Here is a 26,157-nt window from a genome sequence, read left to right on the forward strand (position 1 = left end):
CTGACTTTCTGCAGCAGAAACCGCTTCTTCCTGTGCGTGATGAGTGGCGAGTGATACCAGAGTCTCTCGCAAAAACAGCTGGAATCTGAAGTCTGGAGTCTTTTAACAAGGAATAACAAATTGTTTACCAAAAATGAAAGTGAATTTGCCGCCGATTGCATCATAACGCGTAATTTTAAAAGGAAACAGTTTGAGGAAGTTCTCGCACCTTCTGCCTTCTCGTCCCTGCTGATATTCTGCCTTTTTTAGAATGATGTAATTTTGAGAAGCATCACTGAATAAATTATTTCTGCGACTGAAGGAATAAATCAGGTCTTGGTCACGGACCCCTTCCCGAGCATCAGGACATGTTGAGAACGTGGTCAGGCACGTCTCCACAACATGCCCGGGGCTCGTCCAGGAACACGGCTTGGTGTTTACTTTGAAAAATCATTGAAGATTGGATTTTAACCTCAGTAAGCCTCATGATGGGATTTTATTTTCCTTGAGCAGCCAAGAACTAAGACGGTGTCATCAAAGCCATGGAACCTGCTCCAGTTCTGTCAAAAACGGACGTGAGCGCGCTTGCGCTGTTAAGTGGGATTAGTAGCTTCAAAGAAAGATCATGTATTGGAGTATGATTGAATTCAGAATGATTCATTTGCTTTCCTCTTTCCTTTGCCTCCCTTCTCTATGTCGTCCTTCACCAGAGCTTACAGGCATCAACAAAAATAATCATGATTTTAGAAACTAATACATGAATGAATGAGTAAAATATTTAGAAACTAGATTATAAAAAGGAAAAGATGTCCTGTGGATCATCACAGCTTTGTTGTGTCTCTTATAATGTATATTGCAAAGATTTAAGAAGTTTTAAAAACGATGTCATTCTGTGTCGAGTTGTTCACTTTTCCAGTTTCACGTTGGTCATTGATTTGTCATGTTGAGAAACCGAAACGCCATCACCCGTTACTCGTTTAAATACTCGTCAGCCTCCGGAGATCGATCTTTGCCTTTTGAGCAGCAGATCTTTATCTGAACCCATGTCCTCCTTACCCTCTGGGACATCCATCATCAAAAGGTCTACACGTTCTTAACGAACTGCTCCGTATCCGATTCCTTTTGCGCAGGGATCCTGATCAATCCATACACGCCTCGGAAGAAAGACTTGCCTTAAATCTGAAATTCTGATCAGTCAGGAGGTGTTTCCGGAACAGCATCTTCAGATCGCAGGTTTATATTATTGATGTGACACGTATGGAAGGAGTCTCCAGGATCAGCGCTTTCTCGCAGTCCGAGTTAAAGCTGACCGCTTCAGGACTGATTTGGGAGATTACAGATCCAGAGATGGGCAGAAAGAGCTATGGTGCTACCACCACCACGCTTCACGGATCCTGTGCTATGTTTAAACACGTTTCCACCACGTTGGAGGAGCTTCTCGCCATCGAGTCGCAAAACACTGAGACAAAAACACACGATGCAGTCCAGCCTCTGTCCTGTTAAACCCGTTCTCCACCATGCTTTTTAGTTTTGATCTCCTTCTCGATCGTGTCGTTTCTGTTTTGAGCTGCGAAAGAGGGAGTGTGCGGTTTTTGCTCTTCTTTTATTCCCGTGCTTGTCTTCAGTGTTCATTTTCATCCTTTTTAGCTCTTCAGAGTTCATTCACCTGTCAGAATTTCGCAGGAAAGAATAGTTTTTGGCGGAATAACCATTTAGTAGAACTTGAGATTTTTCTCTCGGTGAAGAACTTTGTGGGATGAAGCGTACTCTCAGCGATGAGGGTTGTTACACCGGCTCAGGATCGTTACCCTCGTTACAGTTCAGTCGGTGGCAGATTTGTCTGGATTAATTCAGGATAAAAAGGTGTAAATGTGCACCATGTTTATTTATTTTTTAACCATCACATTTCCACACAATGTGAATGTCTGACATTGAAACAGATTTCTCGTCTTGATTAAACGGATGCCGAGATGTTCTGCTTTCTTGTCCTCGCCACACTGACCTCACGGCACACGAGTCCCAGCCAAACGTGATGTCGTCGTCGTTCCGGTTCTGATTATTAACTTTCAGCTCTGGTCGTTAATCCCAACAAAGAAAGCGTTGAGGGAGTTTGCAGATCTCTCTCCTGCTCCTGTTAAAGATGGCTCGGGCTCCGAGCAGAGCTGTAGGGGGTGGAACGGTGAGCGTATCACATTAATAACTCCTCCAAATCGTAATGAGTGTCTGGCTCGCACAGGAGACCGCAGGGGGCGGGGGGGAAGCGACAGCCAGACTCGCAGACCGGCCCATTCTGGCACTCGGCACGTTTCGGCCGTTGTATCCGCAGGACCCGTCCACTTCCCCGTGATAAATGGCTCAGCTTTCGTAACGAATCGCGACGTCTCATTATCGTTGGACGGATGCGCTGAATGCTCATGAATAAGTTCTGGGAAGCAGATGGAGAAGATTTCCCCTCCCAGAAAATGTTCTGGCATAATTAGCCCCATGTGTCGGAAAAGGGTTAGTGGAGATAAATTAGGATGATATCCTGGAATGTTGGTGTTCCCAGGCGGACAGGTGTTCACCCTGACAGCTCGCCGCCTTCGCCCATGCTGTCTTTAACCAGGGGAAATTAAACCAGCAGCACAGAGTCGGGCCGGAGCTGTTGCTGTGCTCCGCTGGTTTTCTGAAAGCGTTGGTGGAATAGGTCAGGAAGGAATACGGAACATGTGGAAACAAAATTATCTTAATGCCAAGACAGATGGGCAAGGCCTTGGGCAAGCACGCCAGCCTACGATGAGGTCAGGGGTGAAGAAAAACAACATCTTTACCCACTACATCTGACAATTCCCAACAGCACGGGAATGATTTTCTGTTCCGCGAGTTATTTTTTACTGGAGTTCATTTGAGACGCCGTGATTGTGCCTCTTCATCCACCATGATTTGAGCCTTTTCTATTTTAAACACTCGTACTCTCAGAGCTGCGTCCCATCGACCATTACGGAGTCTTGCTTTCCAGAAATGAGTGCACTTCCTGTTGGTATTCATCAAAACAGTTTGAAAATGATGATTTTTTTTTCCATTAATGTACCTTTTTCTTGACATGGCAACCAATCATTCTTTTTTATTTTCTCCTCATGAATTGCTTTCAGTGCTCAGTGTTTGTCCCAGTCTACAGTCCGCGGTGTTTGTACGCTGTTTCATTATCTCTGCGCTATGCTGTGTCGTCATTTGTTTGTGGATTAAGTTCTTAACAAGGTCTGATTTGTCCAGATCTTCAAAAGAGTTTTATCTTTTCCATAGCGTCACACCAAACTCTGCAGTCTTGGCCGGCCCACGCTGTAACTCCAAGTCGTCTGGGTATTCTCATTCACTTGCCGTGCAGAAGTAAAATAAGAGTCAAGTTCTCACTCTCTTTATGCATAAGATCCTCTTGTCCTTGAAGTGAATGCAGACCTGTCTCGCTGTCGTTGCATTTGTTTTAGCAAATTCCATTTCTTTCATGTTACCGTGAACACGTCCTCGCCGTTATCTTCTGATTTAAATCCATCAGCGTTAAAGGTCTTGTTAGAAACGCTGAGGTTCCACGGCCGTGATGTTTCTGTCGCAGATGATTAAATCTGTTCTGGCTGCATGAATCCAACGTGCAACACGAAGAGCCATTTCATTGACCTTCCTTTGACCCCTCCCCGGAGTTGCTCAAAGTGAACTAAATGCGTAAAATAACTCTCATTCTATTATTTTGCATTTTAATTGTACTTTGACGACAGTGTGGCAACGATGCACTAAATCAAGGTCATGAAATCATCGTTTGTGCACAGGATGTAGTCCCCCCCCCCCCCCCCCAAAAAAAAAAGAATCATGCTTTCAATTTGCGATTTGAATTGTCCAGTTAATAAAATAATCATCTTTTTGTTCATTTGTTTACCGTCATGAAAACACGCCAGCGGTTTGAAGGAGAAGCTGACCAGGGGCTCATTTGTTCAGCTTCCAGCTCACTTTTAAAGAAAGTAACAATTAAGGTTGGCTTCTGTGATGTCATCCATTCAAAGTAAAAAAAAAAAAATCGTTAGACGATACGATTGATTGATTGAATTAATTAATTAAATTAGTAATTTATGTGTTTAGCATTGGAATATGAACTCAGATGGCGTCGCATAGTTTTCTGAGTGTGTTTACAGTCAAAACGTTAATTTCATCGTGACATCGTGGTCACATCAAACTGTCGGACAGTGATTCTGAGCTTCGTGGGGCCGGCTCACCCTTCCAAGAATCCCGTTTGTTGTTTTCGAAGTTTCTGAATCTGCGCGTCATGTGGACGTTTTTTTACATGGAAGATATTTTCTTTCCTTTGTGGCTTATTCTGGTCCATTCCACTGGAATAACCATGTGAAAACTGAACGGATCAAGCTAAATAATTTAAGTTGTTCTATCAACATTCACTGGATATGAGCAATTGCGCGCTCTGATTGGCCGGCTACTACTCTACGACTAGGATATCAGCTCATATACCGTGAATAGAGAGAAACAAAATGGCGGCGCGTGTTGCTGAACCAACAGAGGACGAAATAAAAACTCGACTCGAAAACAAAACCCCGGAAATGTTATCAAGTATTTAAAAGAAACAGAAATAGATAAAATAATGTTTTTGTTATTGTTTTTCTCCCGATGTCTCAAGTTCCACACGCCAGTTCAGTCGTTGGCGGTAACGCACCTTTAAGTTGGTTTACCAGCTGCCAAAAAACCCTGAAGGAGAAGAAGAAAACCCCTGAAAATACTAGGGGTGCAACGATGCATCGATGCATCGCGATACTTTCGCCATGATACGATACTAACTCATTTTCCGCATGTAGAGACTATATTATACTCAAAACAATTATAGTCGGGCGTGATCGTCGAAATGACACGAAAGGTGGGTATTTATTTGGAAACATTTGGGAAATTGACATATGCCGCTCTCGCACACACGGACTGGCCATCGGGAGTAGCGGGAGTTTTCCTGGTGGGCCGGTGGTTCAGTGTGGGCCGGCGGAGAAAAAAAAAAAAAAACAGTTGCGCGCTGGCCTTTAATATGATAAGCAATGTTAAGTTTCTTTAAGAAACTGTTAACATTGCTTATCATATTAAAGGCCAGCGCGCAACTGTTTTTTTTTTTTTTTCTCCGCCGGCCCACGCTGAACCACCGGCCCACCGGGAAAACTCCCGCTACTCCCGATGGCCAGTCCGTGTGTGAGGTCCATACTCAATATGCTAACGATGATAAGCTACTAAGTTCAGAGTGATCAACTTTTACGTGCGGGGCAGTTTCAATACCGTGTCCGAGGTATTCACGCTTGCGCAGTAGATCGTGCGCTTCCGTGTGCATTCGGTTCTGTCCGTAGCCAATCAGATCGTTTGGTAACATTGACGTTGGCACGTGTTGCTATTACTACAGTATTATGTTAAGGTAATCATATTAATCCAGTCAATTGAATGTAATTCTCAAATCGCGTGTCAACACTCATTGTTGATGTACTGATATTTTTCTAGGGGAAGCTTAAAAGACTAACTGGACTTAATGTTTTTAAAGAGCAGTTTGTAGCTGTTACTATTATTAGTTTGTTTTTGAAAGACAGATGCTATTGTGCAAATGGTGCTTTAATTAACTCGTCTGTTTTCGTCCAACTAAGTCAGTTGGTCAGTCCAATCTCTGCATATGTACAGTGGATCATTCCACACACTGCATGTAATGTGCATGCGTTGCTGATATATTGGTATTTAGTAAGAACTGTAAGCATGGTAAGAAGTCACCCTTTTATGTAAACAGATGAAGGATGTGTTATTATCTGTTTATATCGGCTGGTCGCTCATCATTTCTCATACACTGTAATGTCTGCATAAATGTATGGTGTTATTGTTGATTCATATTAAAAATGTCATTTTTGACATTTTCACACCAGTTTGTCGTGTATCATTGTGTATCGCGATATGTATCGTATCATGACCCTAATATCGTGATACGTATCGTATCGTGGCCTAATGTATCGTTGCAGCCTTAGAAAATACAAAGAAAGCAATAAAATATGGAACTTATCGCATTTTTCACATATTGCTCCTGTCATTTCACCAGTTTGTTTACATTCTAAGCGGAAGTGATTTTGTCAGACGTTTTGTGTAAAGTTTTTGTTTATCGAATTTGCAAAAAATAAAAATGCTCTGTTTCTCAAAATCCAGTGAATGTGGATAGAATAAAAGTTATTCCACTCACTCTCGGTGCTACGCGCCTCGTCGCCTATCAGCTCATGTACGACTCGATTTCGTGGAATAACTGTTAATTATAACCATTTTGACGAAATAGCTTCAGTTTCACGTTACAATTGATGATCTGTGGCTGAGGATGACACCGGATTCTTGTGGATTGTTTTTCAAACAGTGGAATCTCTTTGGATGTGAAAATGGCAGCTCGCTCCTTGGTGAAGAGGCTTCTGGGAAGGGTGAGCCGGCCCCTTTGTGATACCGCTTCTCACCCGAGCCGCTATCATGCAAGGAAAACTGCAGAAGTGTGAGGTCCGAATCGAGCGTACCTCATGGTCCAAATTGTTTTGAAGTCCAGTTCCAACACTGATGTGCGGAACTTTGGTGTGAACTCCTCATGACCCAACTTGAATTTGGTCTGCTCCGAGAGTTTGAACTTGTTTGAAAAAGGGCCCAACGTTGACCCTGACTTGTGATCGGTGTCAGTCGTTGCATCTGCCATGATTTTTGGATCCTGATCTAATCTCGACAGCTCTCTCACAGCTTGTGTTAGTTCTGCCCTTTGGTTCTGTAACCAGTAGCAGGGTATTAGACTCATAAAAGACCAGTGTCCCATTCACCAAGTGCCCAGCTGTACCTCACGAACATCTGCCACTCACGAGGGCATGTGTCTGAGTCAAGAGCGTCTTTACACCACTGTTCATGTTATCCTCATGTACGTGATGGATAGAAGGAAACGACGCAGGGCGTCACAAATGACATCATTTGCATCTTCATCGAGTAGCTAATGATACACAAGAAGCCAAGAGCGAAATACAGCGGGATCATGTGACCCTGATGGTGATCGTCCGTGCCTGTTCTCTGCTCTGTGCCCTTGTCGAGGCTGTCACTCTGAATGTTCATTCTTTTATGATGCTGATGCCACTTTGGGGGTGATGGGTGCATTTAGTTGCCACCTGAATAAGGCATCATGTTTGCTTTGGAGCAGATGGACATCACCGGCGGTGTCATCGTTCATCAACAGCGAGGTGGCAGATGTATCGTGAGATCATGATTTGGCCACCGAAAATAACCAGCTCCAACATTCTTATTTGCAATATCATTAGCATGCATTATGGAATCGAGGTACTATTAAGGAGGTGTGGTGTGCGCTTCTAAACCCCTCGTATCGTCCGTGCACTTTCCAAGACGAAGTACAAACTCTGCTCGTTTCATCTCAGAAATGAAAATTGCACCTGGAACTTGGAGCAGGTTTTTTTCAGCCTGAATGCTTCCCTCGCCTGCGAGCAGCGACATAATGCTTTGATTGTAATAAGAGCCCGAATTGGTCAAGTCCATTCAGCAGTGAGGAATGAAGAGCGAAGATGTCATTACCTCGGCATGAAACTTGATATTTCTTAGTCCATTTCTGTTATGCGTGCTATTACCTCAGGTAGTTGGAGCCATTTTGGACTTAATGTGTCCTGAGCCACACCACTCGGTGCTTTCTATCCTTCTCGCACTTGGTAATAATGGCTACAACCGAAAGAAAAAATGTTCCTTGGATTATCAGGATGATTTTTCATTTTTAACACACTGCTTCAGAAGTAGAGCGATCTTCACCTTGGCCTCAACACTCTAAAGTATTGAATTTCCCAAGGTCACAAAGTTCGCCTTTTCCTTTTTGAAGTTCCCGAATATAGAAATGCAACACGATGAGAACTGAGCGTATTCTCTTTAGACTTGGCTGGCTTGGTCTTGGTTGCCTTAGATCTGGAAGTTTTTTCCAACTTTGTCTTTCTCTCGTTTTCTCTCAAATGGCCATAGGGGTTGCAATCGGAATATGGGATGCTCCAACCGCTCCCCCTCCATCCCGTTCTTCCTTGCCTGCCTTATCCTGGCCTTATCGAGCCAATCCTGCTGGGAGCTCATTGGCTAAGCTGAAGAAGGGAAACCCTGAGGCCGTGTTCAGCCTGATCCTCGTCCAGCTGGTGTTCTGGTTAGAAGAGAGTAAGAGAAATCAGTCAAATTATTAGCCAAGCCTGGATGCTTCATTCTGCTGCTCTTGCTATTCCAAGCTGAATTCTCTGTAGCATTCGAGCGCCTTCGGCCATCGGACCGCTTAGCTAATCAGATGTGGTGTATGCAGGAAGATGTGATCTGGTGAAGTTGCCTAATGTGAACATTTTTCACTATTTAAGACTTACTCAGTGTGGGCTTTTCTGGGGTAATATTTTGAAATGAGGATCAGCAACAGTGTCCGTTACATTCCAGTGACCAATTCGATGACGTTCTTTTTTTTGGAAATCATAATTGCCTTTTAGGAATAAAGGACACAGCCTGAACAAAATCAGTAACACTGCTTTGGTTTGACAGATAGATAACGGTAGTAAGTTAGGTAAGAAAGGTCAAAAATTCAAGAGCAACCAAGTTCTGGGGAGGGGAGGGGAGGGGGTAAGTGAAAAGTCTGTTTCGGTGGAAGAGTTTGAGAGTTGATGTGCTGCTGAAGATGCCCATCTCATGCTGTCTTGACTCTGGTTACTCTTCTGCCCAGATGTTGTCTTCCAGCCCAGTTGGTTGCCCTTCTTGTCAAAATAGTTACCCTTCTTGGCCTAATAATTGCCTTTTTTGTCCCAGTGGTGGTTACTCTCCTTGCTCAAGTGGTTACCCCTCGAATCAAGGTGTTTTCTGTTCTTACCCAGGTTATCTTCTTTCTGGCCCTGAGATTAGTTAGCATTCTTGCGATGTGGTGACCCTAGTTGCCCAAACAGTTAGCTTATTGTCAAGGTGTTTACCCTCTAAACGCAGTTAGTTACCTTTTTCACAGATGGTTACACTAATTGCCCAATCTTGTCCACATGGTTGACTTTTCTTGCTTATATTTTGACCCACCATGTTCAGATAGATAACCTTCTCACCCAGTTGGTTAGCCTTGCCCTGATGGTGATGACCCTCCTTGCCTACACAGTTAACCTCCTTACTGATGTGGTGATCCGAATTGCCCATTTGGTGACCCTTGTCTTGCGGGTGGTAGTTACCCTAAATTGTTCGTGATTCCCTGACTTTTCCAGGTGGTTACCATCCTTGCCTACATGGTTAACCTCCTTATCCAAGTGGTTGCTCGAGCTACTCGGCTGGTTACCCTTCTTGCCAACATGCCAGGTGGTTACCCTCTTGTCCCTGACAGCAATAACTGTTTGCTGGCCATCCTTCTGTCTGTTTGGGAGCCAGGTTGGTAGAGATGGAGAATGATTGATTGGAATGTGCAATCTTAGCTTACTGAGTTTTATTCATATATTATTATTTTTTTTTTGAACAGTCATGAATGAGTTCACTTTAAGGTTCTGGTGTACTGCATGTCGGATGGTACGCTGGTAGGAGGTTGGGCTTCTTGAGTTCTGGACAGTCTTATGGAGGATTCTGAATTTTACCATTGTTCCTTGAGAAGTTTCTGTGTTGGATCCGTTTTCCCTCCATGATCTCATGTGTTAGTCCACAGAGTTTCTCTCGACTGTTAAAAAGCACAGCTTTCCTCGACTGAATTGCTGCCTGGTCGATGTTCTAATTAGACTCGCTTATAATGTTCTCTGCCTGCTTTAAGTGATCACAGTAAGTGCCTTCATACATCAGCTCCAGCCCCCGCGTTTGCAATTCATTACAAATTAAGGACATTTGAGCTGCTTGGCTGTTTCGGGGAAGAAAGGCGAGAGGCTCAGGGGGCAAATATTCACATTTCTAACCTTTAAGCATTTCTTTTCTTTTGCTTTGCCATCTGAGTCATTTTCTTTTGTCATTACAGCCTGGTTTCTGCAGTCTTAACTCAAGATAATGGGTTTCCGAGTATTCATGCATGCAGTGATCCTTTTTAATTTCTTTTTTTTTCTCTGCCCAACAGAAAAAACAGAGAACCAAAGAGCTGTCTGCGTTGTTCCACTCGTATAGCCCTTACGACCATAAGGTAAGAGCTGATGTTGGTCATTAGCAGACCCCTTCATTAAACCTGACCTTTTCTCTCTGTTCGTGTGTGCTAGTGCATTTCTTTGCTCTTAGATTCTTATCTGAGCTTCGTCTCAAGCAAACAGCCGCAGCACTTCCCCTGCTCCTCTCTGCTGTTAAGGATAATGGCTTTTCCGCCATTCTTCTTGTCAGCCCTTGTCAGTGTAATCTCCGGAGAGGGGGGAAAAATAGGCGTCTTTTGAACGTAGTTTGGGGGAAAAGCAGAGCGAGAGAGAGAGTGTGGAATGTCATAGTCTCTGGGCATCTGGACAGGAATCAGTGTGAGCTCTGTAGCTGTTGTCTTTTAATGGCATCATTAAAATTTCAGCAGAGCCAAGCTCCTTCAGTTCTCTAAATCTCCCACCCATAAAAAAAAAAAAAAAGCTATCGTCGCTGCCGAGAGCACTGCCAGAGTCCTCCTGTTATCCATGAATTTTTATTTATTTATTTATTTTTTAACGGACTAATTACAACCGCACAGCATAATCAAGTCCAAATTGAAGAAGCCATAAAGAGAGGAGGTGAAGTTCGACTGGGAGACAGCATGTACGCTCAGGAGTCAGGAAATGGCGAGAAAGGAACGACATGAATGTCAAAAAATGGGGTGGTCTCCAGATCGTTTGGAAAAAAAAAATGCAGTTGACCAATCCCAAGTCCTGCCTTGTTTTCGTTTTCTTTGGCGTCCAATAACAGATGGGCAGTCGTAGTGTTCAGGATTTTCGCAAGTCCGTGAACAAGTCCTGTGGACATTGTTTGAAAGAGAAGCTTCGGACGTGGACAAACAACGCGCTCAGGGGCTTGGAAGAGTTCCACCTTGTACACCACGCCCAAAAAAAGATGAATAAATATAATACGACCGAACAGTCAGGAGCCCACAGGAACACACACACCGATGATAGATGACAGTACGACAGAATTGCGATAAAAGAGTGCAGCACAAGTGCGGGTGGGGCTCGAAGGGAAGAGTTCGTCAGTGATGTCCTTGTCAAACTCGGAGACCTGGATTGACCCTCAGCCATGGCAGGGATTTTTATTTCTTTCTTTTTTTTTGTGCTAATAGGCTACAGTTAGCATGAGAGTGTTGACAGAATGCTCGTGTAGTTTCAACATGCTAAACTAGCTCACAAAACATGAAAGCTAAGACAGAAGAGTTAGCATTATTGCAAATAAAGTTTCCAAGCTTATCGTTACAAGAGTATTAGCATTTTTTTTTTTTTTTAGACCAGGTGTTCTAAATCCCTGAGGAAAATTAGTTTTGAGTTCGTTTGCCTCTTCCTCAAGTACGAGTCCCTGAGATCGGTTACTGCCTCGGCGTCATGCTGTCTTTAAAAAGCCGTCGCTCGGAGGTGCTGCCGTGTCTCGCCGTGAGTGAAAGCTAATCGGGAAGGGTTAGCATGGTGTCATCTCAGGAATGCTGACTGACCCTTGAAGAGGTTCCGCATTATTTATAAGAGACGCTGACATTCAGCGCTGCATGAACAGGCTTTTTAAAGGTTGTCGAAGGCGTCTCTCGGGGTTTTCGTCATGAGCTTTACCTGGATCCGTGCTTGGGAAAGAAGAACGGAGAACAATCTGACGTTCTTTTGGTGGTGAACGTCTTTATTTGAAGGATGATTGGATGTTCGACGCATCGTACAAACACCTCGTCTAATTTTCTCAAAGACAATTAACACGCCTGGTTCCGAGGCCAAATGGAGCTGCGGAGCTCGATGATGCCTGTTTTGGCTCCGACACGGGCGAGTAATGAGCAAGCTCTGGTTCATTAATCCTTTTCTAATGATGCATGAGCCTCCACACTGGCTGCTCCTCATCATTTGGCATTAAGGCCGTTAATCGAGACACTTTCCTGCTGTGCCTCGGCTTCCTCTGTTTTCTGACCAGACCTGAACCACCGCTGAAAGGGTTCGCTCACATTTTGTAGCCCTTAAAGGACAAATATAACATCAAGATTCATCACTGGATCTTTTCTCAGGTTTCAGTCTTTTTGTTTGTCGGACACACCCACCTTTCAACCAGCAAGACTCACGAATCGTGTAGAAATGAAGAAATAAATGACTGTGTGTTGTGCTTTTATCGTAAAATCATCAGCAGCAGCAGCGTAGTGTGATGAAAGTGGAGTCACTCTGACCACCTGACGTGGATTATTCTCCACTGACATCACATCAGTGTTTTTCTTCTGATACCACAGCAATCTGCAACTTCTTCTTACAAATTATTTATTCGTTAAAGTGTCGTACTTTTTATCCATTTATAGTTACATTTAATGCTGGTGAAGCATGCTAGTTCCTGTTAGCATGTACGTTAGAGCAGCTGTAAACAGTGAGAAACCCTCACCAGATTCATATTATTCTCCCCAAAGAAGCGGAAACTCGTCTGTCCTGAAGACGTCGGAAAGCTGAGTTCCAGCTCGACCTCTGACCCTGGAGACTCCTTCCGTAGATGTTCCAGAAACACATTGCTCCTCACAGGAAACCTCACCATCTCAACGTTCATGTCCGTATCAACCATATCACCCAGTACACACTGTTACTATAGAAACGGTAACGTATTCGAGCGAGCACACGGCTGTACTCCTGTCAGGAAATGGATCAACACCTTCTGACCAATCAGAATCCAGGATTCACTCTCGCTGAGCTATCCGAGGAATTAAAAACTGATTTGTAGTTCACGTTGTCTTGGATGCGACGTTTGTGTACTTTGGGAAGCAGGAGTCTAAAAACAGGGCAAAAGCAGCATGAAGTGTCTGCTGGAGTGTACGAGTGAAGCGTGAGGGACCGTGTCGTGGATAAATGATGGAATATGAAGTTGGTGGTGAACTGTAGCGTGAGGAACCGTGGCGTGTCGGAATGATCTGTTTGATGCCGTTTAGACGATGCACTTCGGTGGTGTTGCTCCTGTTCAGGACGTTCAACAGAATGTGAGTTGGGGTGTGTGTGTGAGAGAGAGATGTATAGTGTGTGTGTGTGAGAGAGAGAGATGTATAGTGTGTGTGTGTGTGTGTGAGAGACAGAGATGTATAGTGTGTGTGAGAGAGAGAGCTGTATAGTGTGTGTGAGAGAGATAGAGATGTATAGTGTGTGTGAGAGAGAGATGTATAGTGTGTGTGAGAGAGAGAGAGATGTATAGTGTGTGTGAGAGAGAGAGATGTAGTGTGTGTGAGAGAGAGAGCTGTACAGTGTGTGAGAGAGAGCTGTATAGTGTGTGTGAGAGAGAGAGAGATGTATAGTGTGTGTGAGAGAGAGAGATGTATAGTGTGTGTGAGAGAGATGTATAGTGTGTGTGAGAGAGAGAGAGATGTATAGTGTGTGTGAGAGAGAGATGTATAGTGTGTGAGAGAGAGAGCTGTACAGTGTGTGAGAGAGAGAGATGTATAGTGTGTGTGAGAGAGAGAGCTGTACAGTGTGTGAGAGAGAGCTGTATAGTGTGTGTGAGAGAGAGAGAGAGAGAGAGAGAGAGAGAGAGATGTATAGTGTGTGTGAGAGATGTATAGTGTGTGAGAGAGATGTATAGTGTGTGAGAGAGAGAGCTGTACAGTGTGTGAGAGAGAGAGATGTATAGTGTGTGTGAGAGAGAGATGTATAGTGTGTGAGAGAGAGAGCTGTACAGTGTGTGAGAGAGAGAGATGTATAGTGTGTGTGAGAGAGAGAGCTGTACAGTGTGTGAGAGAGAGCTGTATAGTGTGTGTGAGAGAGAGAGAGAGAGAGATGTATAGTGTGTGTGAGAGATGTATAGTGTGTGAGAGAGATGTATAGTGTGTGTGAGAGAGAGAGCTGTAGTGTGTGAGAGAGAGATGTATAGTGTGTGAGAGAGAGATGTAGTGTGTGTGAGAGAGAGATGTATAGTGTGTGTGAGAGAGAGAGCTGTACAGTGTGTGAGAGAGAGATGTATAGTGTGTGTGAGAGAGAGAGAGAGAGATGTATAGTGTGTGTGAGAGAGCTGTATAGTGTGTGAGAGAGAGATGTATACTGTGTGTGAGAGAGAGAGCTGTACAGTGTGTGAGAGAGAGAGATGTATAGTGTGTGTGAGAGAGATGTATACTGTGTGTGAGAGAGAGAGCTGTACAGTGTGTGAGAGAGAGAGATGTATAGTGTGTGTGAGAGAGATGTATAGTGTGTGTGAGAGAGAGAGAGAGAGAGAGAGAGATGTATAGTGTGTGTGAGAGAGATGTATAGTGTGTGAGAGAGATGTATAGTGTGTGTGAGAGAGAGAGCTGTATAGTGTGTGAGAGAGAGATGTATACTGTGTGTGAGAGAGAGAGCTGTACAGTGTGTGAGAGAGAGAGATGTATAGTGTGTGTGAGAGAGATGTATACTGTGTGTGAGAGAGAGAGCTGTACAGTGTGTGAGAGAGAGAGATGTATAGTATGTGTGAGAGAGAGATGTATAGTGTGTGAGAGAGAGAGATGTATAGTGTGTGTGAGAGAGAGATGTATACTGTGTGTGAGAGAGCTGTACAGTGTGTGAGAGAGAGAGATGTATAGTGTGTGTGAGAGAGAGAGATGTATAGTGTGAGAGAGATGTATAGTGTGTGTGTGAGAGAGAGAGATGTATAGTGTGTGTGAGAGAGAGAGATGTATACTGTGTGTGAGAGAGAGAGCTGTACAGTGTGTGAGAGAGAGAGATGTATAGTGTGTGTGAGAGAGAGAGATGTATAGTGTGTGTGAGAGAGAGATGTATAGTGTGTGAGAGAGAGAGATGTATAGTGTGTGTGTGAGAGAGATGTATAGTGTGTGTGAGAGAGAGAGATGTATAGTGTGTGAGAGAGAGCTGTATAGTGTGTGAGAGAGAGAGATGTAATGTGTGTGAGAGAGAGATGTAGTGTGTGTGAGAGAGAGAGATGTATAGTGTGTGTGTGAGAGAGAGATGTATAGTGTGTGTGAGAGAGAGAGATGTATAGTGTGTGTGTGAGAGAGAGATGTATAGTGTGTGTGTGAGAGAGAGAGAGCTGTACAGTGTGAGAGAGAGAGAGCTGTACAGTGTGAGAGAGAGAGAGATGTATAGTGTGTGTGAGAGAGAGATGTATAGTGTGTGTGAGAGAGAGAGATGTATAGTGTGTGTGAGAGAGAGATGTATAGTGTGTGTGAGAGAGAGCTGTACAGTGTGTGTGAGAGAGAGATGTATAGTGTGTGTGTGAGAGAGATGTATAGTGTGTGTGAGAGAGAGCTGTACAGTGTGTGAGAGAGAGATGTATAGTGTGTGTGTGAGAGAGATGTATAGTGTGTGTGAGAGAGAGAGCTGTATAGTGTGTGAGAGAGAGAGCTGTAGTGTGTGAGAGAGAGATGTATAGTGTGTGAGAGAGATGTAGTGTGTGTGAGAGAGATGTATAGTGTGTGTGAGAGAAAGATGTATAGTGTGTGTGAGAGAGAGAGCTGTACAGTGTGTGAGAGAGAGCTGTATAGTGTGTGTGAGAGAGAGAGAGAGAGAGAGAGAGAGATGTATAGTGTGTGTGAGAGAGATGTATAGTGTGTGAGAGAGATGTATAGTGTGTGTGAGAGAGAGAGCTGTAGTGTGTGAGAGAGATGTATAGTGTGTGAGAGATATGTAGTGTGTGTGAGAGAGAGATGTATAGTGTGTGTGAGAGAGAGATGTATAGTGTGTGTGAGAGAGAGAGCTGTACAGTGTGTGAGAGAGAGCTGTATAGTGTGTGTGAGAGAGAGAGAGAGAGAGAGATGTATAGTGTGTGTGAGAGAGATGTATAGTGTGTGAGAGAGATGTATAGTGTGTGTGAGAGAGAGAGCTGTATAGTGTGTGAGAGAGAGAGCTGTACAGTATGTGAGAGAGAGCTGTATAGTGTGTGTGAGAGAGAGAGAGAGAGAGAGAGAGAGAGAGAGAGAGATGTATAGTGTGTGTGAGAGAGATGTAGTGTGTGAGAGAGATGTATAGTGTGTGTGAGAGAGAGAGCTGTATAGTGTGTGAGAGAGAGATGTATACTGTGTGTGAGAGAGAGAGCTGTACAGTGTGTGAGAGAGAGAGATGTATCGTGTGTGTGAGAGAGAGATGTATAGTGTGTGAGAGAGAGAGATGTATAGTGTGTGAGAGAGAGAGATGTATAGTGTGTGTGAGAGAGAGATGTATACTGTGTGAGAGAGAGAGCTGTACAGTGTGTGAGAGAGAGAGATGTATAGTGTGAGAGAGAGAGATGTATAGTGTGTGTGAGAGAGAGATGTATAGTGTGTGTGAGAGAGAGAGATGTATAGTGTGTGTGAGAGAGAGCTGTATAGTGTGTGTGTGAGAGAGAGATGTATTGTGTGTGTGAGAGAGAGAGATGTATAGTGTGTGTGTGAGAGAGAGAGATGTATACAGTGTGTGAGAGAGAGAGATGTATAGTGTGTGTGAGAGAGAGAGATGTATAGTGTGTGTGAGAGAGAGAGATGTATAGTGTGTGTGAGAGAGAGCTGTATAGTGTGTGTGTGAGAGAGAGATGTATTGTGTGTGTGAGAGAGAGAGATGTATAGTGTGTGTGAGAGAGAGATGTATACTGTGTGTGAGAGAGAGATGTATACTGTGTGTGAGAGAGAGAGAGATGTATAGTGTGTGTGAGAGAGAGAGATGTATAGTGTGTGTGAGAGAGAGAGCTGTACAGTGTGTGAGAGAGATGTATAGTGTGTGAGAGAGAGAGATGTATAGTGTGTGTGAGAGAGAGATGTATAGCGTGTGTGAGAGAGAGATGTATACTGTGTGTGAGAGAGAGAGATGTATAGTGTGTGTGAGAGAGAGATGTATACTGTGTGTGAGAGAGAGAGCTGTATAGTGTGTGTGTGTGTGAGAGAGAGATGTATAGTGTGTGTGAGAGAGAGATGTATACTGTGTGTGAGAGAGAGAGCTGTATAGTGTGTGTGTGTGAGAGAGAGATGTATAGTGTGTGTGAGAGAGAGAGATGTATAGTGTGTGTGAGAGAGAGAGCTGTATAGTGTGTGAGAGAGAGAGCTGTACAGTGTGTGAGAGAGAGAGATGTATAGTGTGTGTGAGAGAGAGATGTATAGTGTGTGTGAGAGAGAGATGTATAGTGTGTGTGAGAGAGAGAGATGTATAGTGTGTGTGAGAGAGATGTATAGTGTGTGAGAGAGAGAGCTGTACAGTGTGTGAGAGAGAGAGATGTATAGTGTGTGTGAGAGAGAGCTGTATAGTGTGTGTGAGAGAGAGAGCTGTACAGTGTGTGAGAGAGAGAGAGATGTATAGTGTGTGTGAGAGAGAGAGATGTATAGTGTGTGAGAGAGAGAGCTGTACAGTGTGTGAGAGAGAGAGATGTATAGTGTGTGTGAGAGAGAGCTGTATAGTGTGTGTGAGAGAGAGAGCTGTACAGTGTGTGAGAGAGAGAGCTGTACAGTGTGTGAGAGAGAGAGAGAGATGTATAGTGTGTGTGAGAGAGAGCTGTATAGTGTGTGTGAGAGAGAGAGCTGTACAGTGTGTGAGAGAGAGAGATGTATAGTGTGTGTGAGAGAGAGAGGTGTGTGTGTGTGTGTGTGATCTTAAGTCCGCTGCTCTCGGTCACACTTTAGGACTGTGATTAATGTCGTCTCTGTGTTTCCAGATGGTGGTAAAGAAGCTCCATCAATCAAAATGAAAAGACTGTTGGGCACTACACACACACACACACACACACACACAGAGTGCCAGACCCATCACTCTGTTTTTCCTTCATCACGCATTAATAATTGAGTTTCCTTAAAGCCGTCTGGTAGAAACAGTTCACGCTGTTATCATTTCGTTCGTTCTGGAGCTGCAGATCTTTTTAATTTTTATTTGTCGTTGATATCAAAATCTAAAAAATAAGCGTAATTAAAGTCACATGACCAGTGAGAGCAGCTCTTTAACTGGACAGATCTGGGAGCCAATCACGTTCGTCAGTCCCTCAACAGCTCACGGCTTTCACTCACTGACCTCATCATTCACACCACACTGACCTCACCTGGGGTTGCCAGAGTGGAGAGAAACACACCAACACAATCAGTTGCTTTTACTCACATTACCTTAAGGAAGTTCAGTTTTTAATTTATTGCATCTTAAAAGTCTGAAATTGTTGTATTATTTCCTGTCTCTAAATGTCCATATAATCATCCGATTCACACTGAAGTGCTGATGTGGAATTAAAAGCTCCAATCTGGCATCCCTGATCTGGATATAAAACTGTTTAGAGTTCTCACTGCTGGAGCTCAGCAGGAAGGAAAAATCCTCATCTGGCAATTGATCAGGTGTTCAAGTCAATCTGGCAACCCTGATCAATGAACACTATATACATTGTTGATAACACACTCCTTAAAGAAGAAGAAAAATTAATCTGATTGATTCGAGCAGTTTTCTGACGCGTGCTGTACAATCAAGTCGTAACAAATATTAAATTAAACTGGAATTTTATTGACAAGATTAAAGTGTCATCATGATGAGGTTATAGAAGCTCAGACATTTCTCTGTGACTGTGATTCAACCTGGCAACCCTGACATTTCCCTCTCTCTGTATGTAGTGTGTGTGAGAGATCAGAAATTCATTTTTATTTTTGTAAGAAAAACCCTTCACTGACTGACGAGTGATTTCACTGACTCAGTCTGAGAACCCTCAGTGATCTCTCTCTCTCTCTCTCTCTCTCTCTCTCTCTCTCTGTGTTTAGAGCTCAGCTCTGAAGTTGTGTTGTTCTTTACGCTGTGTCTAATTACACTCGATTAATTACCGCAATTCATTTGTGTTACATTTAATTATGCTGATTTAAACGTTGTTGTTGTTTTCTCTCCGTGACTGTAAAAGGGAATCCTCTGTGTGTCACTTCCTCCATGTTTGAGCTGCATTTTTGTACGACTGTGTTAATTAACTGTCTCTATAAACCACACGCACGTTGACATGTCTCTTCGTGTCTATGAGAGTGAGGTGTCTATCGTCTCTGTCTCTGTTAACGCATGTGTGTGTGTTCAAGATATCTGTCAGTGTATCGCACTGCAATTTTATTTACATTTATGAGACACTGTCGATGTTTGAATGCTTTTAATGGGAAATACACAAAAAACCCCAATCTGGCAACTAATTTGGAATTGTATTTCTGATCATGGCGTATTTGACTCAGTCCATCAACAGTCATTGATCTGTCCATCCATCCATCCATCCATCCATCCATCCATCTGTCTGACTCTGCCTGAAGTTGTTTATTGACAAAGTGTATCTCATTTTCCCCTCTAACCAATCTGGCAACCCTGGCAAATATCAGTGTATTCTCTATATCTGACATTTTTTCTGGTCTGATTTAACTTAATCCAATCTGGCAACCCTGACCACTTCATATTTTCCATGTTCTCTCTCTCTCACACACTCTCTCTCTCTCTCTCTCTCTCTCTCTCTCTCTCTCTCTCTCTCGGAGTTATTAATCTCTGATTCTGCGCTGTCGAATCTAAATTAGACCTGGAGGAAAACAGGAGGGAATATTTTGAATCTGGCAACCGCAGTAATTTACTGTACACGCGCTGGATCAGTTCGTGAATCATAAATTACTTTATAAAGAAATTAATAAAACACATACAGTGGTGCTTGGAAGTTTGTGAACCCTTTAGAGTTTTCTATATTTTTGCATAAATATGACCTAAAACAACATCAGATTTTCACACAAGTCCTAAAAGTAGATAAAGAGAACCCAGTTAAACAAATGAGACAAAAATATTATACTTGGTCATTTATTTATTGAGGAAAATGATCCAATATTACATATCTGTGAGTGGCAAAAGTATGTGAACCTCTAGGATTAGCAGTTAATTTGAAGGTGAAATTAGAGTCAGGTGTTTTCAAATCAATGGGATGACAATCAGGTGTGAGTGGGCACCCTGTTTTATTTAAAGAACAGGGATCTATCAAAGTCTGATCTTCACAACACATGTTTGTGGAAGTGTATCATGGCACGAACAAAGGAGATTTCTGAGGACCTCAGAAAAAGCGTTGTTGATGCTCATCAGGCTGGAAAAGGTTACAAAACCATCTCTAAAGAGTTTGGACTCCACCAATCCACAGTCAGACAGATTGTGTACAAATGGAGGAAATTCAAGACCATTGTTACCCTCCCCAGGAGTGGTTGACCAACAAAGATCACTCCAAGAGCAAGGCGTGTAATAGTCAACAAGGTCACAAAGGACCCCAGGGTAACTTGTAAGCAACTGAAGGCCTCTCTCACATTGGTTAATGTTAATGTTCATGAGTCCACCATCAGGAGAACACTGAACAACAATGGTGTGCATGGCAGGGTTGCAAGGAGAAAGCCACCGCTCTCCAAAAGTAACATTGCTGCTCGTCTGCAGTTTGCTAAAGATCACGTGGACAAGCCAGAAGGCTATTAGAAAAATGTTTTGTGGACAGATGAGACCAAAATAGAACTTTTTGGTTTAACAGGAAAACACTGCATTCCAGCACAAGAACCTTATCCCATCTGTGAAACATGGTGGTGGTAGTATCATGGTTTGGGCCTGTTTTGCTGCATCTGGGCCAGGACGGCTTGCCATCATTGATGGAACAATGAATTCTGAATTATACCAGCGAATTCTAAAGGAAAAATGTCAGGACATCTGTCCATGAACTGAATCTCAAGAGAAGGTGGGTCATGCAGCAAGACAACGACCCTAAGCACACGAGTCGTTCTACCAAAGAATGGTTAAAGAAGAATAAAGTTAATGTTTTGGAATGGCCAAGTCAAAGTCCTGACCTTAATCCAATGGAAATGTTGTGGAAGGACCTGAAGCGAGCAGTTCATGTGAGGAAACCCACCAACATCCCAGAGTTGAAGCTGTTCTGTACGGAGGAACGGGCTAAAATTCCTCCAAGCCGGTGTGCAGGACTGATCAACAGTTACCGCAAACGTTTAGTTGCAGTTATTGCTGCACAAGGGGGTCACACCAGATACTGAAAGCAAAGGTTCACATACTTTTGCCACTCACAGATATGTAATATTGGATCATTTTCCTCAATAAATAAATGACCAAGTATAATATTTTTGTCTCATTTGTTTAACTGGGTTCTCTTTATCTACTTTTAGGACTTGTGTGAAAATCTGATGATGTTTTAGGTCATATTTATGCAGAAATATAGAAAATTCTAAAGGGTTCACAAACTTTCAAGCACCACTGTAAATGTCAGAGTAGTTTCGATTGGTTTATTTATTTCTGTTCTGTAGCCGAATCCTAAACCGAGTTGAGTTTATCGTTCACTTATATTAAGAATCATATGAGAAACGAATCGGGGAAGGAGGAGTTAAATGTGTTGAGTCTGACTGACCCCGCCCCCCACAGAGAGAAATAGTCTCGGATTATTTTTACATTATTTTAATGAATATAAAGAAGTTTCACACCTTGTTTTTTTGGTTCCTCACTCAGCTCTTCCTCAGACTAAACAGCACGACTAAAAACTCAAAATACTCATGAATATTAATTCAATATTCAAATCCATGCAAACGTTCAACACTTTTAAATAATCAAATGAAGAAAGAAATAAAATATAAATAAAACAAAATGAATGTGAAACTAATTATGGAGCTAAAATGAAATATAAAAGCCAAAACAGGGGAAGCGTCTTCAGCTAAATGATTTGATTAACGACTGTTTACTTCAGGGGAAATGGATCATTTATAATAAAGTAAATAAGAATATCAATGTAAAGGCTCATTAATATTTCGTGTGATTTTGAAATACTGAATTAAAAGTCTGTGGAACAGAGCCTGTGCTTTTGGAAGGGTTTTTTTTTTTTTTTGGAAACCACTATTAAGTTTAATTAAAGTTGAATTGATTTTTAAACAGATGTTTGTTTCAGGATTAAATTCCAGGTCTGGATGATTGATTTGAATTTTACTGGAGGGAAGTTTGTTTGCTTGCTTGCTTGCTTGTTTGTTTGTTTGTTTGTATTCCCCCCCAGATCCTGCTGCTGTTCGTCCGCGACAGATTTGCTTATCAATTTGATTAGCGTGCGTTTATGCTAGCAGCTAACTGCCATAATCATCTTCCACGAGCAGCTGCAATTAAACAATGAGAAGAACTCGACTCGATATTTTACGTGTCTGCAGAATTTAAGGTGTGATGCGTGAAATCACGTTTCTGATCACCATCACCTCAGTCATCCGCACGCACGTGTGTTGGGGGGGGGAGGGGTACGGTACGCTAATTGATCTGCATGAGTAACGAGAAGATTGTGCAGCAGGCAGGAGACACAATGCCCACACACACACACACACACACATAATTACAGTGAGGCGGAGAAGCCAGCTGCGCCACCGAATCAACTTTACACTGCAATAACACGAGCTTGTTTAGCAGCGCAACAATTTATATGGAAATGTGCTCTAATGGCTTCAGCGGGGGAGGGGGAGAAAAAGCCCATTTGGATATTGTACGGTTTGTTTTCTCTGTATTTTCGGGTTTAGTAGAGAAGCTGAAATATTCATCAGTTATTCCTAAAAGACTCCTTTTCTTCCTCCACTGCGCTGGAAACCAGCTGAACCCCTCCACTCTTACCCTCACGCCCTTATTTTCCATTTTAAATGATTCTTTTTATTTTACTTTTTATTCTTTGCTCTGTTTTATTGACTGATTTACTGACCCACGCTTGCTCGCTGGGAAGGGTTCACTCGTGTGGCCTATACAGTGACGAGAGTGTGCGCGGTTTGGGACACGCCCACAGCGGACTCATCGTGTTTGTGGAGTACAGTCATCGGCCACTTGATCAGGAACCACCATACGTCCGCCTCTTCTTCTGTTCGATGCAGTTCTCTCATCGGCTGATCCCTCGACAGCAGCACAAAATCACGCAGATACAAATCGAGAGCTTCGGTTAATGCTTTCGTGTGACTTTCTTTCACCGTGGTATGGGTTTGAGTATTTCAGAAGCTGCTGATCTCCTCCTGGGGTTTTCACACACAACAAACAGTCTCTCGAGTTACACAGAATGGTGCGAAAAACAAACAACATCCATCGAGTGAGTGAGTGAGCGAGTGACAGTTCTGTGGGTGGAAAGTAAACGCCTTGTTGATAAGAGAGGGGCAGAGATCAGAAAATTGACACGTTCAAGGTGGCTCGAGCTTTTTTTTTTTCCAGGAAGTATATCGTAACTCGTATAATCACTCTTTACAACCGTGGTGATCAGAAAAGCATCTCCGTATGCAACAGCAGAAAGAACACCACATTGGGTTCCACTCCTGCAGCCAAGAACAGGGATCTCAGAATCAACAACACGTTCCGATTAACGTGGCCGCTGGGTGTATACAGACCTGATGGTGTTTGTGTGGCCGATTGAGAGCGTGATCTTGCTTGTCAATGCTGCAAAGCAGAATACTGGAAAAATACTCGACGAGTGTATCTTACACACACACACACGCGCACACCTTCAAACGCAACCTTCAGTCGAACGAAACATAAATAATCGTCGATCAGCCGTCCTCCAGGCTTCGAGTGAAGCTGCATATTCAGAAGTTAGCGTGTTAGTCAGCGAGCCGTGAGCCATGAACGCACTCTGAGGAGATGTTCAGAGCTTCTGGCCACGTTCTCCATGTTCCAGAGGAGCAGGAGGTCCTGGAGGAGCCTGCAAGGCGCTAATCTGTAGTCCAGCGTTGGGGAAAACCCCGTCCTTTCATCCTGCGCTCTTCTCCGTGCCTGAAGGAACACTAAATCCTCCACGGCGAGATGAAAAGCCGTCTAGACAGAAAAATCCAAAACCTTGACCTCGTCTTCTTCCTCACTCAGGCTGAAGTATAAAGTGAGGAGTCGACTCTCTCCATCTCAACCGTTTGAAAGTTTGTCTCCGAGCGTTGGACTTTGTTGTTCTGAGGTGACTCCACTTCTCCTGAGGAACGCCTCGTGAACACTGAGAACAGGATGGAACCTGCAGACGCTCGAGTGTTTGCTTTGTTTTGTTCGCCTGCTTTTAATCCGTCATCAGTCGTGGAGGCCTGCGAGAACCTTTCACACCATCTTCTCCCACTTTGCTTTTTGTTTGTTTGTTTGGAAAATATTTCAGCCCCAGACAAAATTATGCTATTTTGAAGTGTGTTTACTGCAAGAGAAAAAAAAAAGTCATGAAAGAAACGTATTCCAGATCTTCTTCATTCAGCTTCACATCACAGGACTCTGATTGGTCACAAAGTGTTGATGAGTTTTCTAAAACAGCCGCCCTGACCAATCACATTTGGATTAATGCGCTCGTTCGAATACATTATCGTTTCTATAGTAACAGATGGTCAAAATACCAGCTAATCATTGCTATGGCGAGGTTTTTATTCAGTAAAGAGATGTTTGTCACATTTCTGGAAGGAGTCTCCAGTGTCAGTGTGTTGGAACAGTCGGAGCCAAAGCTGAAACTTGGCATTTTCTGAGTTTATGCTTTACAGTTTGTTGATAAAATATCGCAGCTTGCGATTTTTTTTTTCTTTTTGTCTTTGAGAGAGAATAAAGAGAGGCTGGAGAGGGAATGACCGTTTATCGCTGCTATGACATCAGTGACAACAGGAACTAACTTGTTTCACGAACATTAAATGTAACTATAAAGAAGGGAAAAAGTATGACGTAAGTCTTTGATTGGTAAATAATTGTAATCGTTGGCAGATTGGTGTGCTGTAAGAGAAATAAAACACTTGGCAACATGCTACTGTCGGAAACTAATCACCGTTGTGTGATGGGAATATTTGTCCGATAACAGCACACTGCATAGTTTTTTGTTTGTTTGTTTGTTTTTTTATACAAAACCTGTCCAGAATGTTGGAGAGGAAAAGTTGCCATGTGAATCTTTTTTTTTTTTTTTCTGCACGTTTAATTTTTGGCCGTTTTAAGTCACAGAAATTTCACTTCATGCCCCGATCTCAGAACCAGGTCTTTAGTCCTGCAATTTTTTCCATCTGGCTCTCAGACGGAGCAGGAAGGATATGAATGGGACGTTATGAAAGCTTTTCAGAATATTATCTTGGATTTTGGGAATAAACAGGAATTTTTGGCAAAAACAAAAAAATCAGCCCTTCTTATATTAAAGAATAAGAATTGTACAATTTGGAGAATGTCTTATTGTGCAGATTCTCACCTCTCAGCCCAGATGTGTGGGATTTATTTAGATTTTTTTTTTTTTTTTTACAATATCTCTCGTGTAATTGTATCCGTACAGGATGTGTTAAAATGTCTCTGAGTCTCAGATCACTGGCTGATTTATGGGCAAAATCTGGAAAATAGAGCTGTGTTGAGCGAAGCTCGGGAGGAAACTGTAAAACACTGTGTTAACGCTGTAAAGGCTCGTGTTAAAAGGGGTGTGTGTAGCGGTTACACACCCGTTGGCCCTTCTGTCTTTTACTTTTCTCTCATTTGAAGTGTGCTTGCACATACTGTGAGTGAGTAACTTTGAGACTTACTGAGTAATATGAATTTCTTCAGTACATTAATAAGCAGGACATTTGTCGCTTCGTGTTTTTTTTTTCCCCCAGACGTTAGCAAGACATCATAACTGCTGGGTTTTGTTTTGAAAATAATCCCGTTGCTGGGTGATCAGATTTCGAGAGAACCACCGTAGTCACTTGGAGACAAAACTCCCTTTATGGGTTGCTGATGTACTTTTGTTCTTCCTGTGAAGTTAGCAGGTTTTGTGTCACGCTGAAACATCGCTAACACCGTTATGACCTCAAGCTTCAGTGATAATGGTCAGGTTTCACTGTCGCCTCCTGAAAATGAAACGTCTTTTCTCACTCCATGTTTTCCGTGTTTCTGAGAAATCCAGTATGCAAGTCATGGAGACCTGGGGACAAACATTGGTCTCAGAGTCCCAGAATGCATTGCAGCTATACACTGCAGTTTTGCCAGAGAATTAGCTCGGCGAGTTAGCTATCGACGATTTGATGGCAGAGTTTGCAAGGCGCCTCTTTATGTTTTCCTCAGGGTGAACTACTGAGCATGAGACAGGGTGAGCTTGTTGCAATTACAGCGAGTGACGCAAATAAAGGCCAGTACTATAAGAATTCATCACAAGCGAGAAGATTGAGCGCAAACTTGGATACGGTGTACCAGG

General features: G+C 43.0%; 1 protein-coding gene across 1 annotated transcript in view; it reads left to right on the forward strand.

Moving 5' to 3' along the window:
- Nucleotides 1-26,157, forward strand: part of cdkal1 (CDK5 regulatory subunit associated protein 1-like 1) — a 358,098-nt gene that overhangs the window by 289,718 nt on the left and 42,223 nt on the right. The window contains exon 12 of the mRNA XM_060920977.1: nt 10,067-10,129. Coding sequence (XP_060776960.1) covers nt 10,067-10,129 — 63 coding nt within the window. The remainder of the gene's footprint in view (nt 1-10,066; nt 10,130-26,157) is intronic.

The sequence above is a fragment of the Neoarius graeffei genome, chromosome 5 (genome assembly GCF_027579695.1).
Source record: "Neoarius graeffei isolate fNeoGra1 chromosome 5, fNeoGra1.pri, whole genome shotgun sequence".
Taxonomy (NCBI): domain Eukaryota; kingdom Metazoa; phylum Chordata; class Actinopteri; order Siluriformes; family Ariidae; genus Neoarius; species Neoarius graeffei.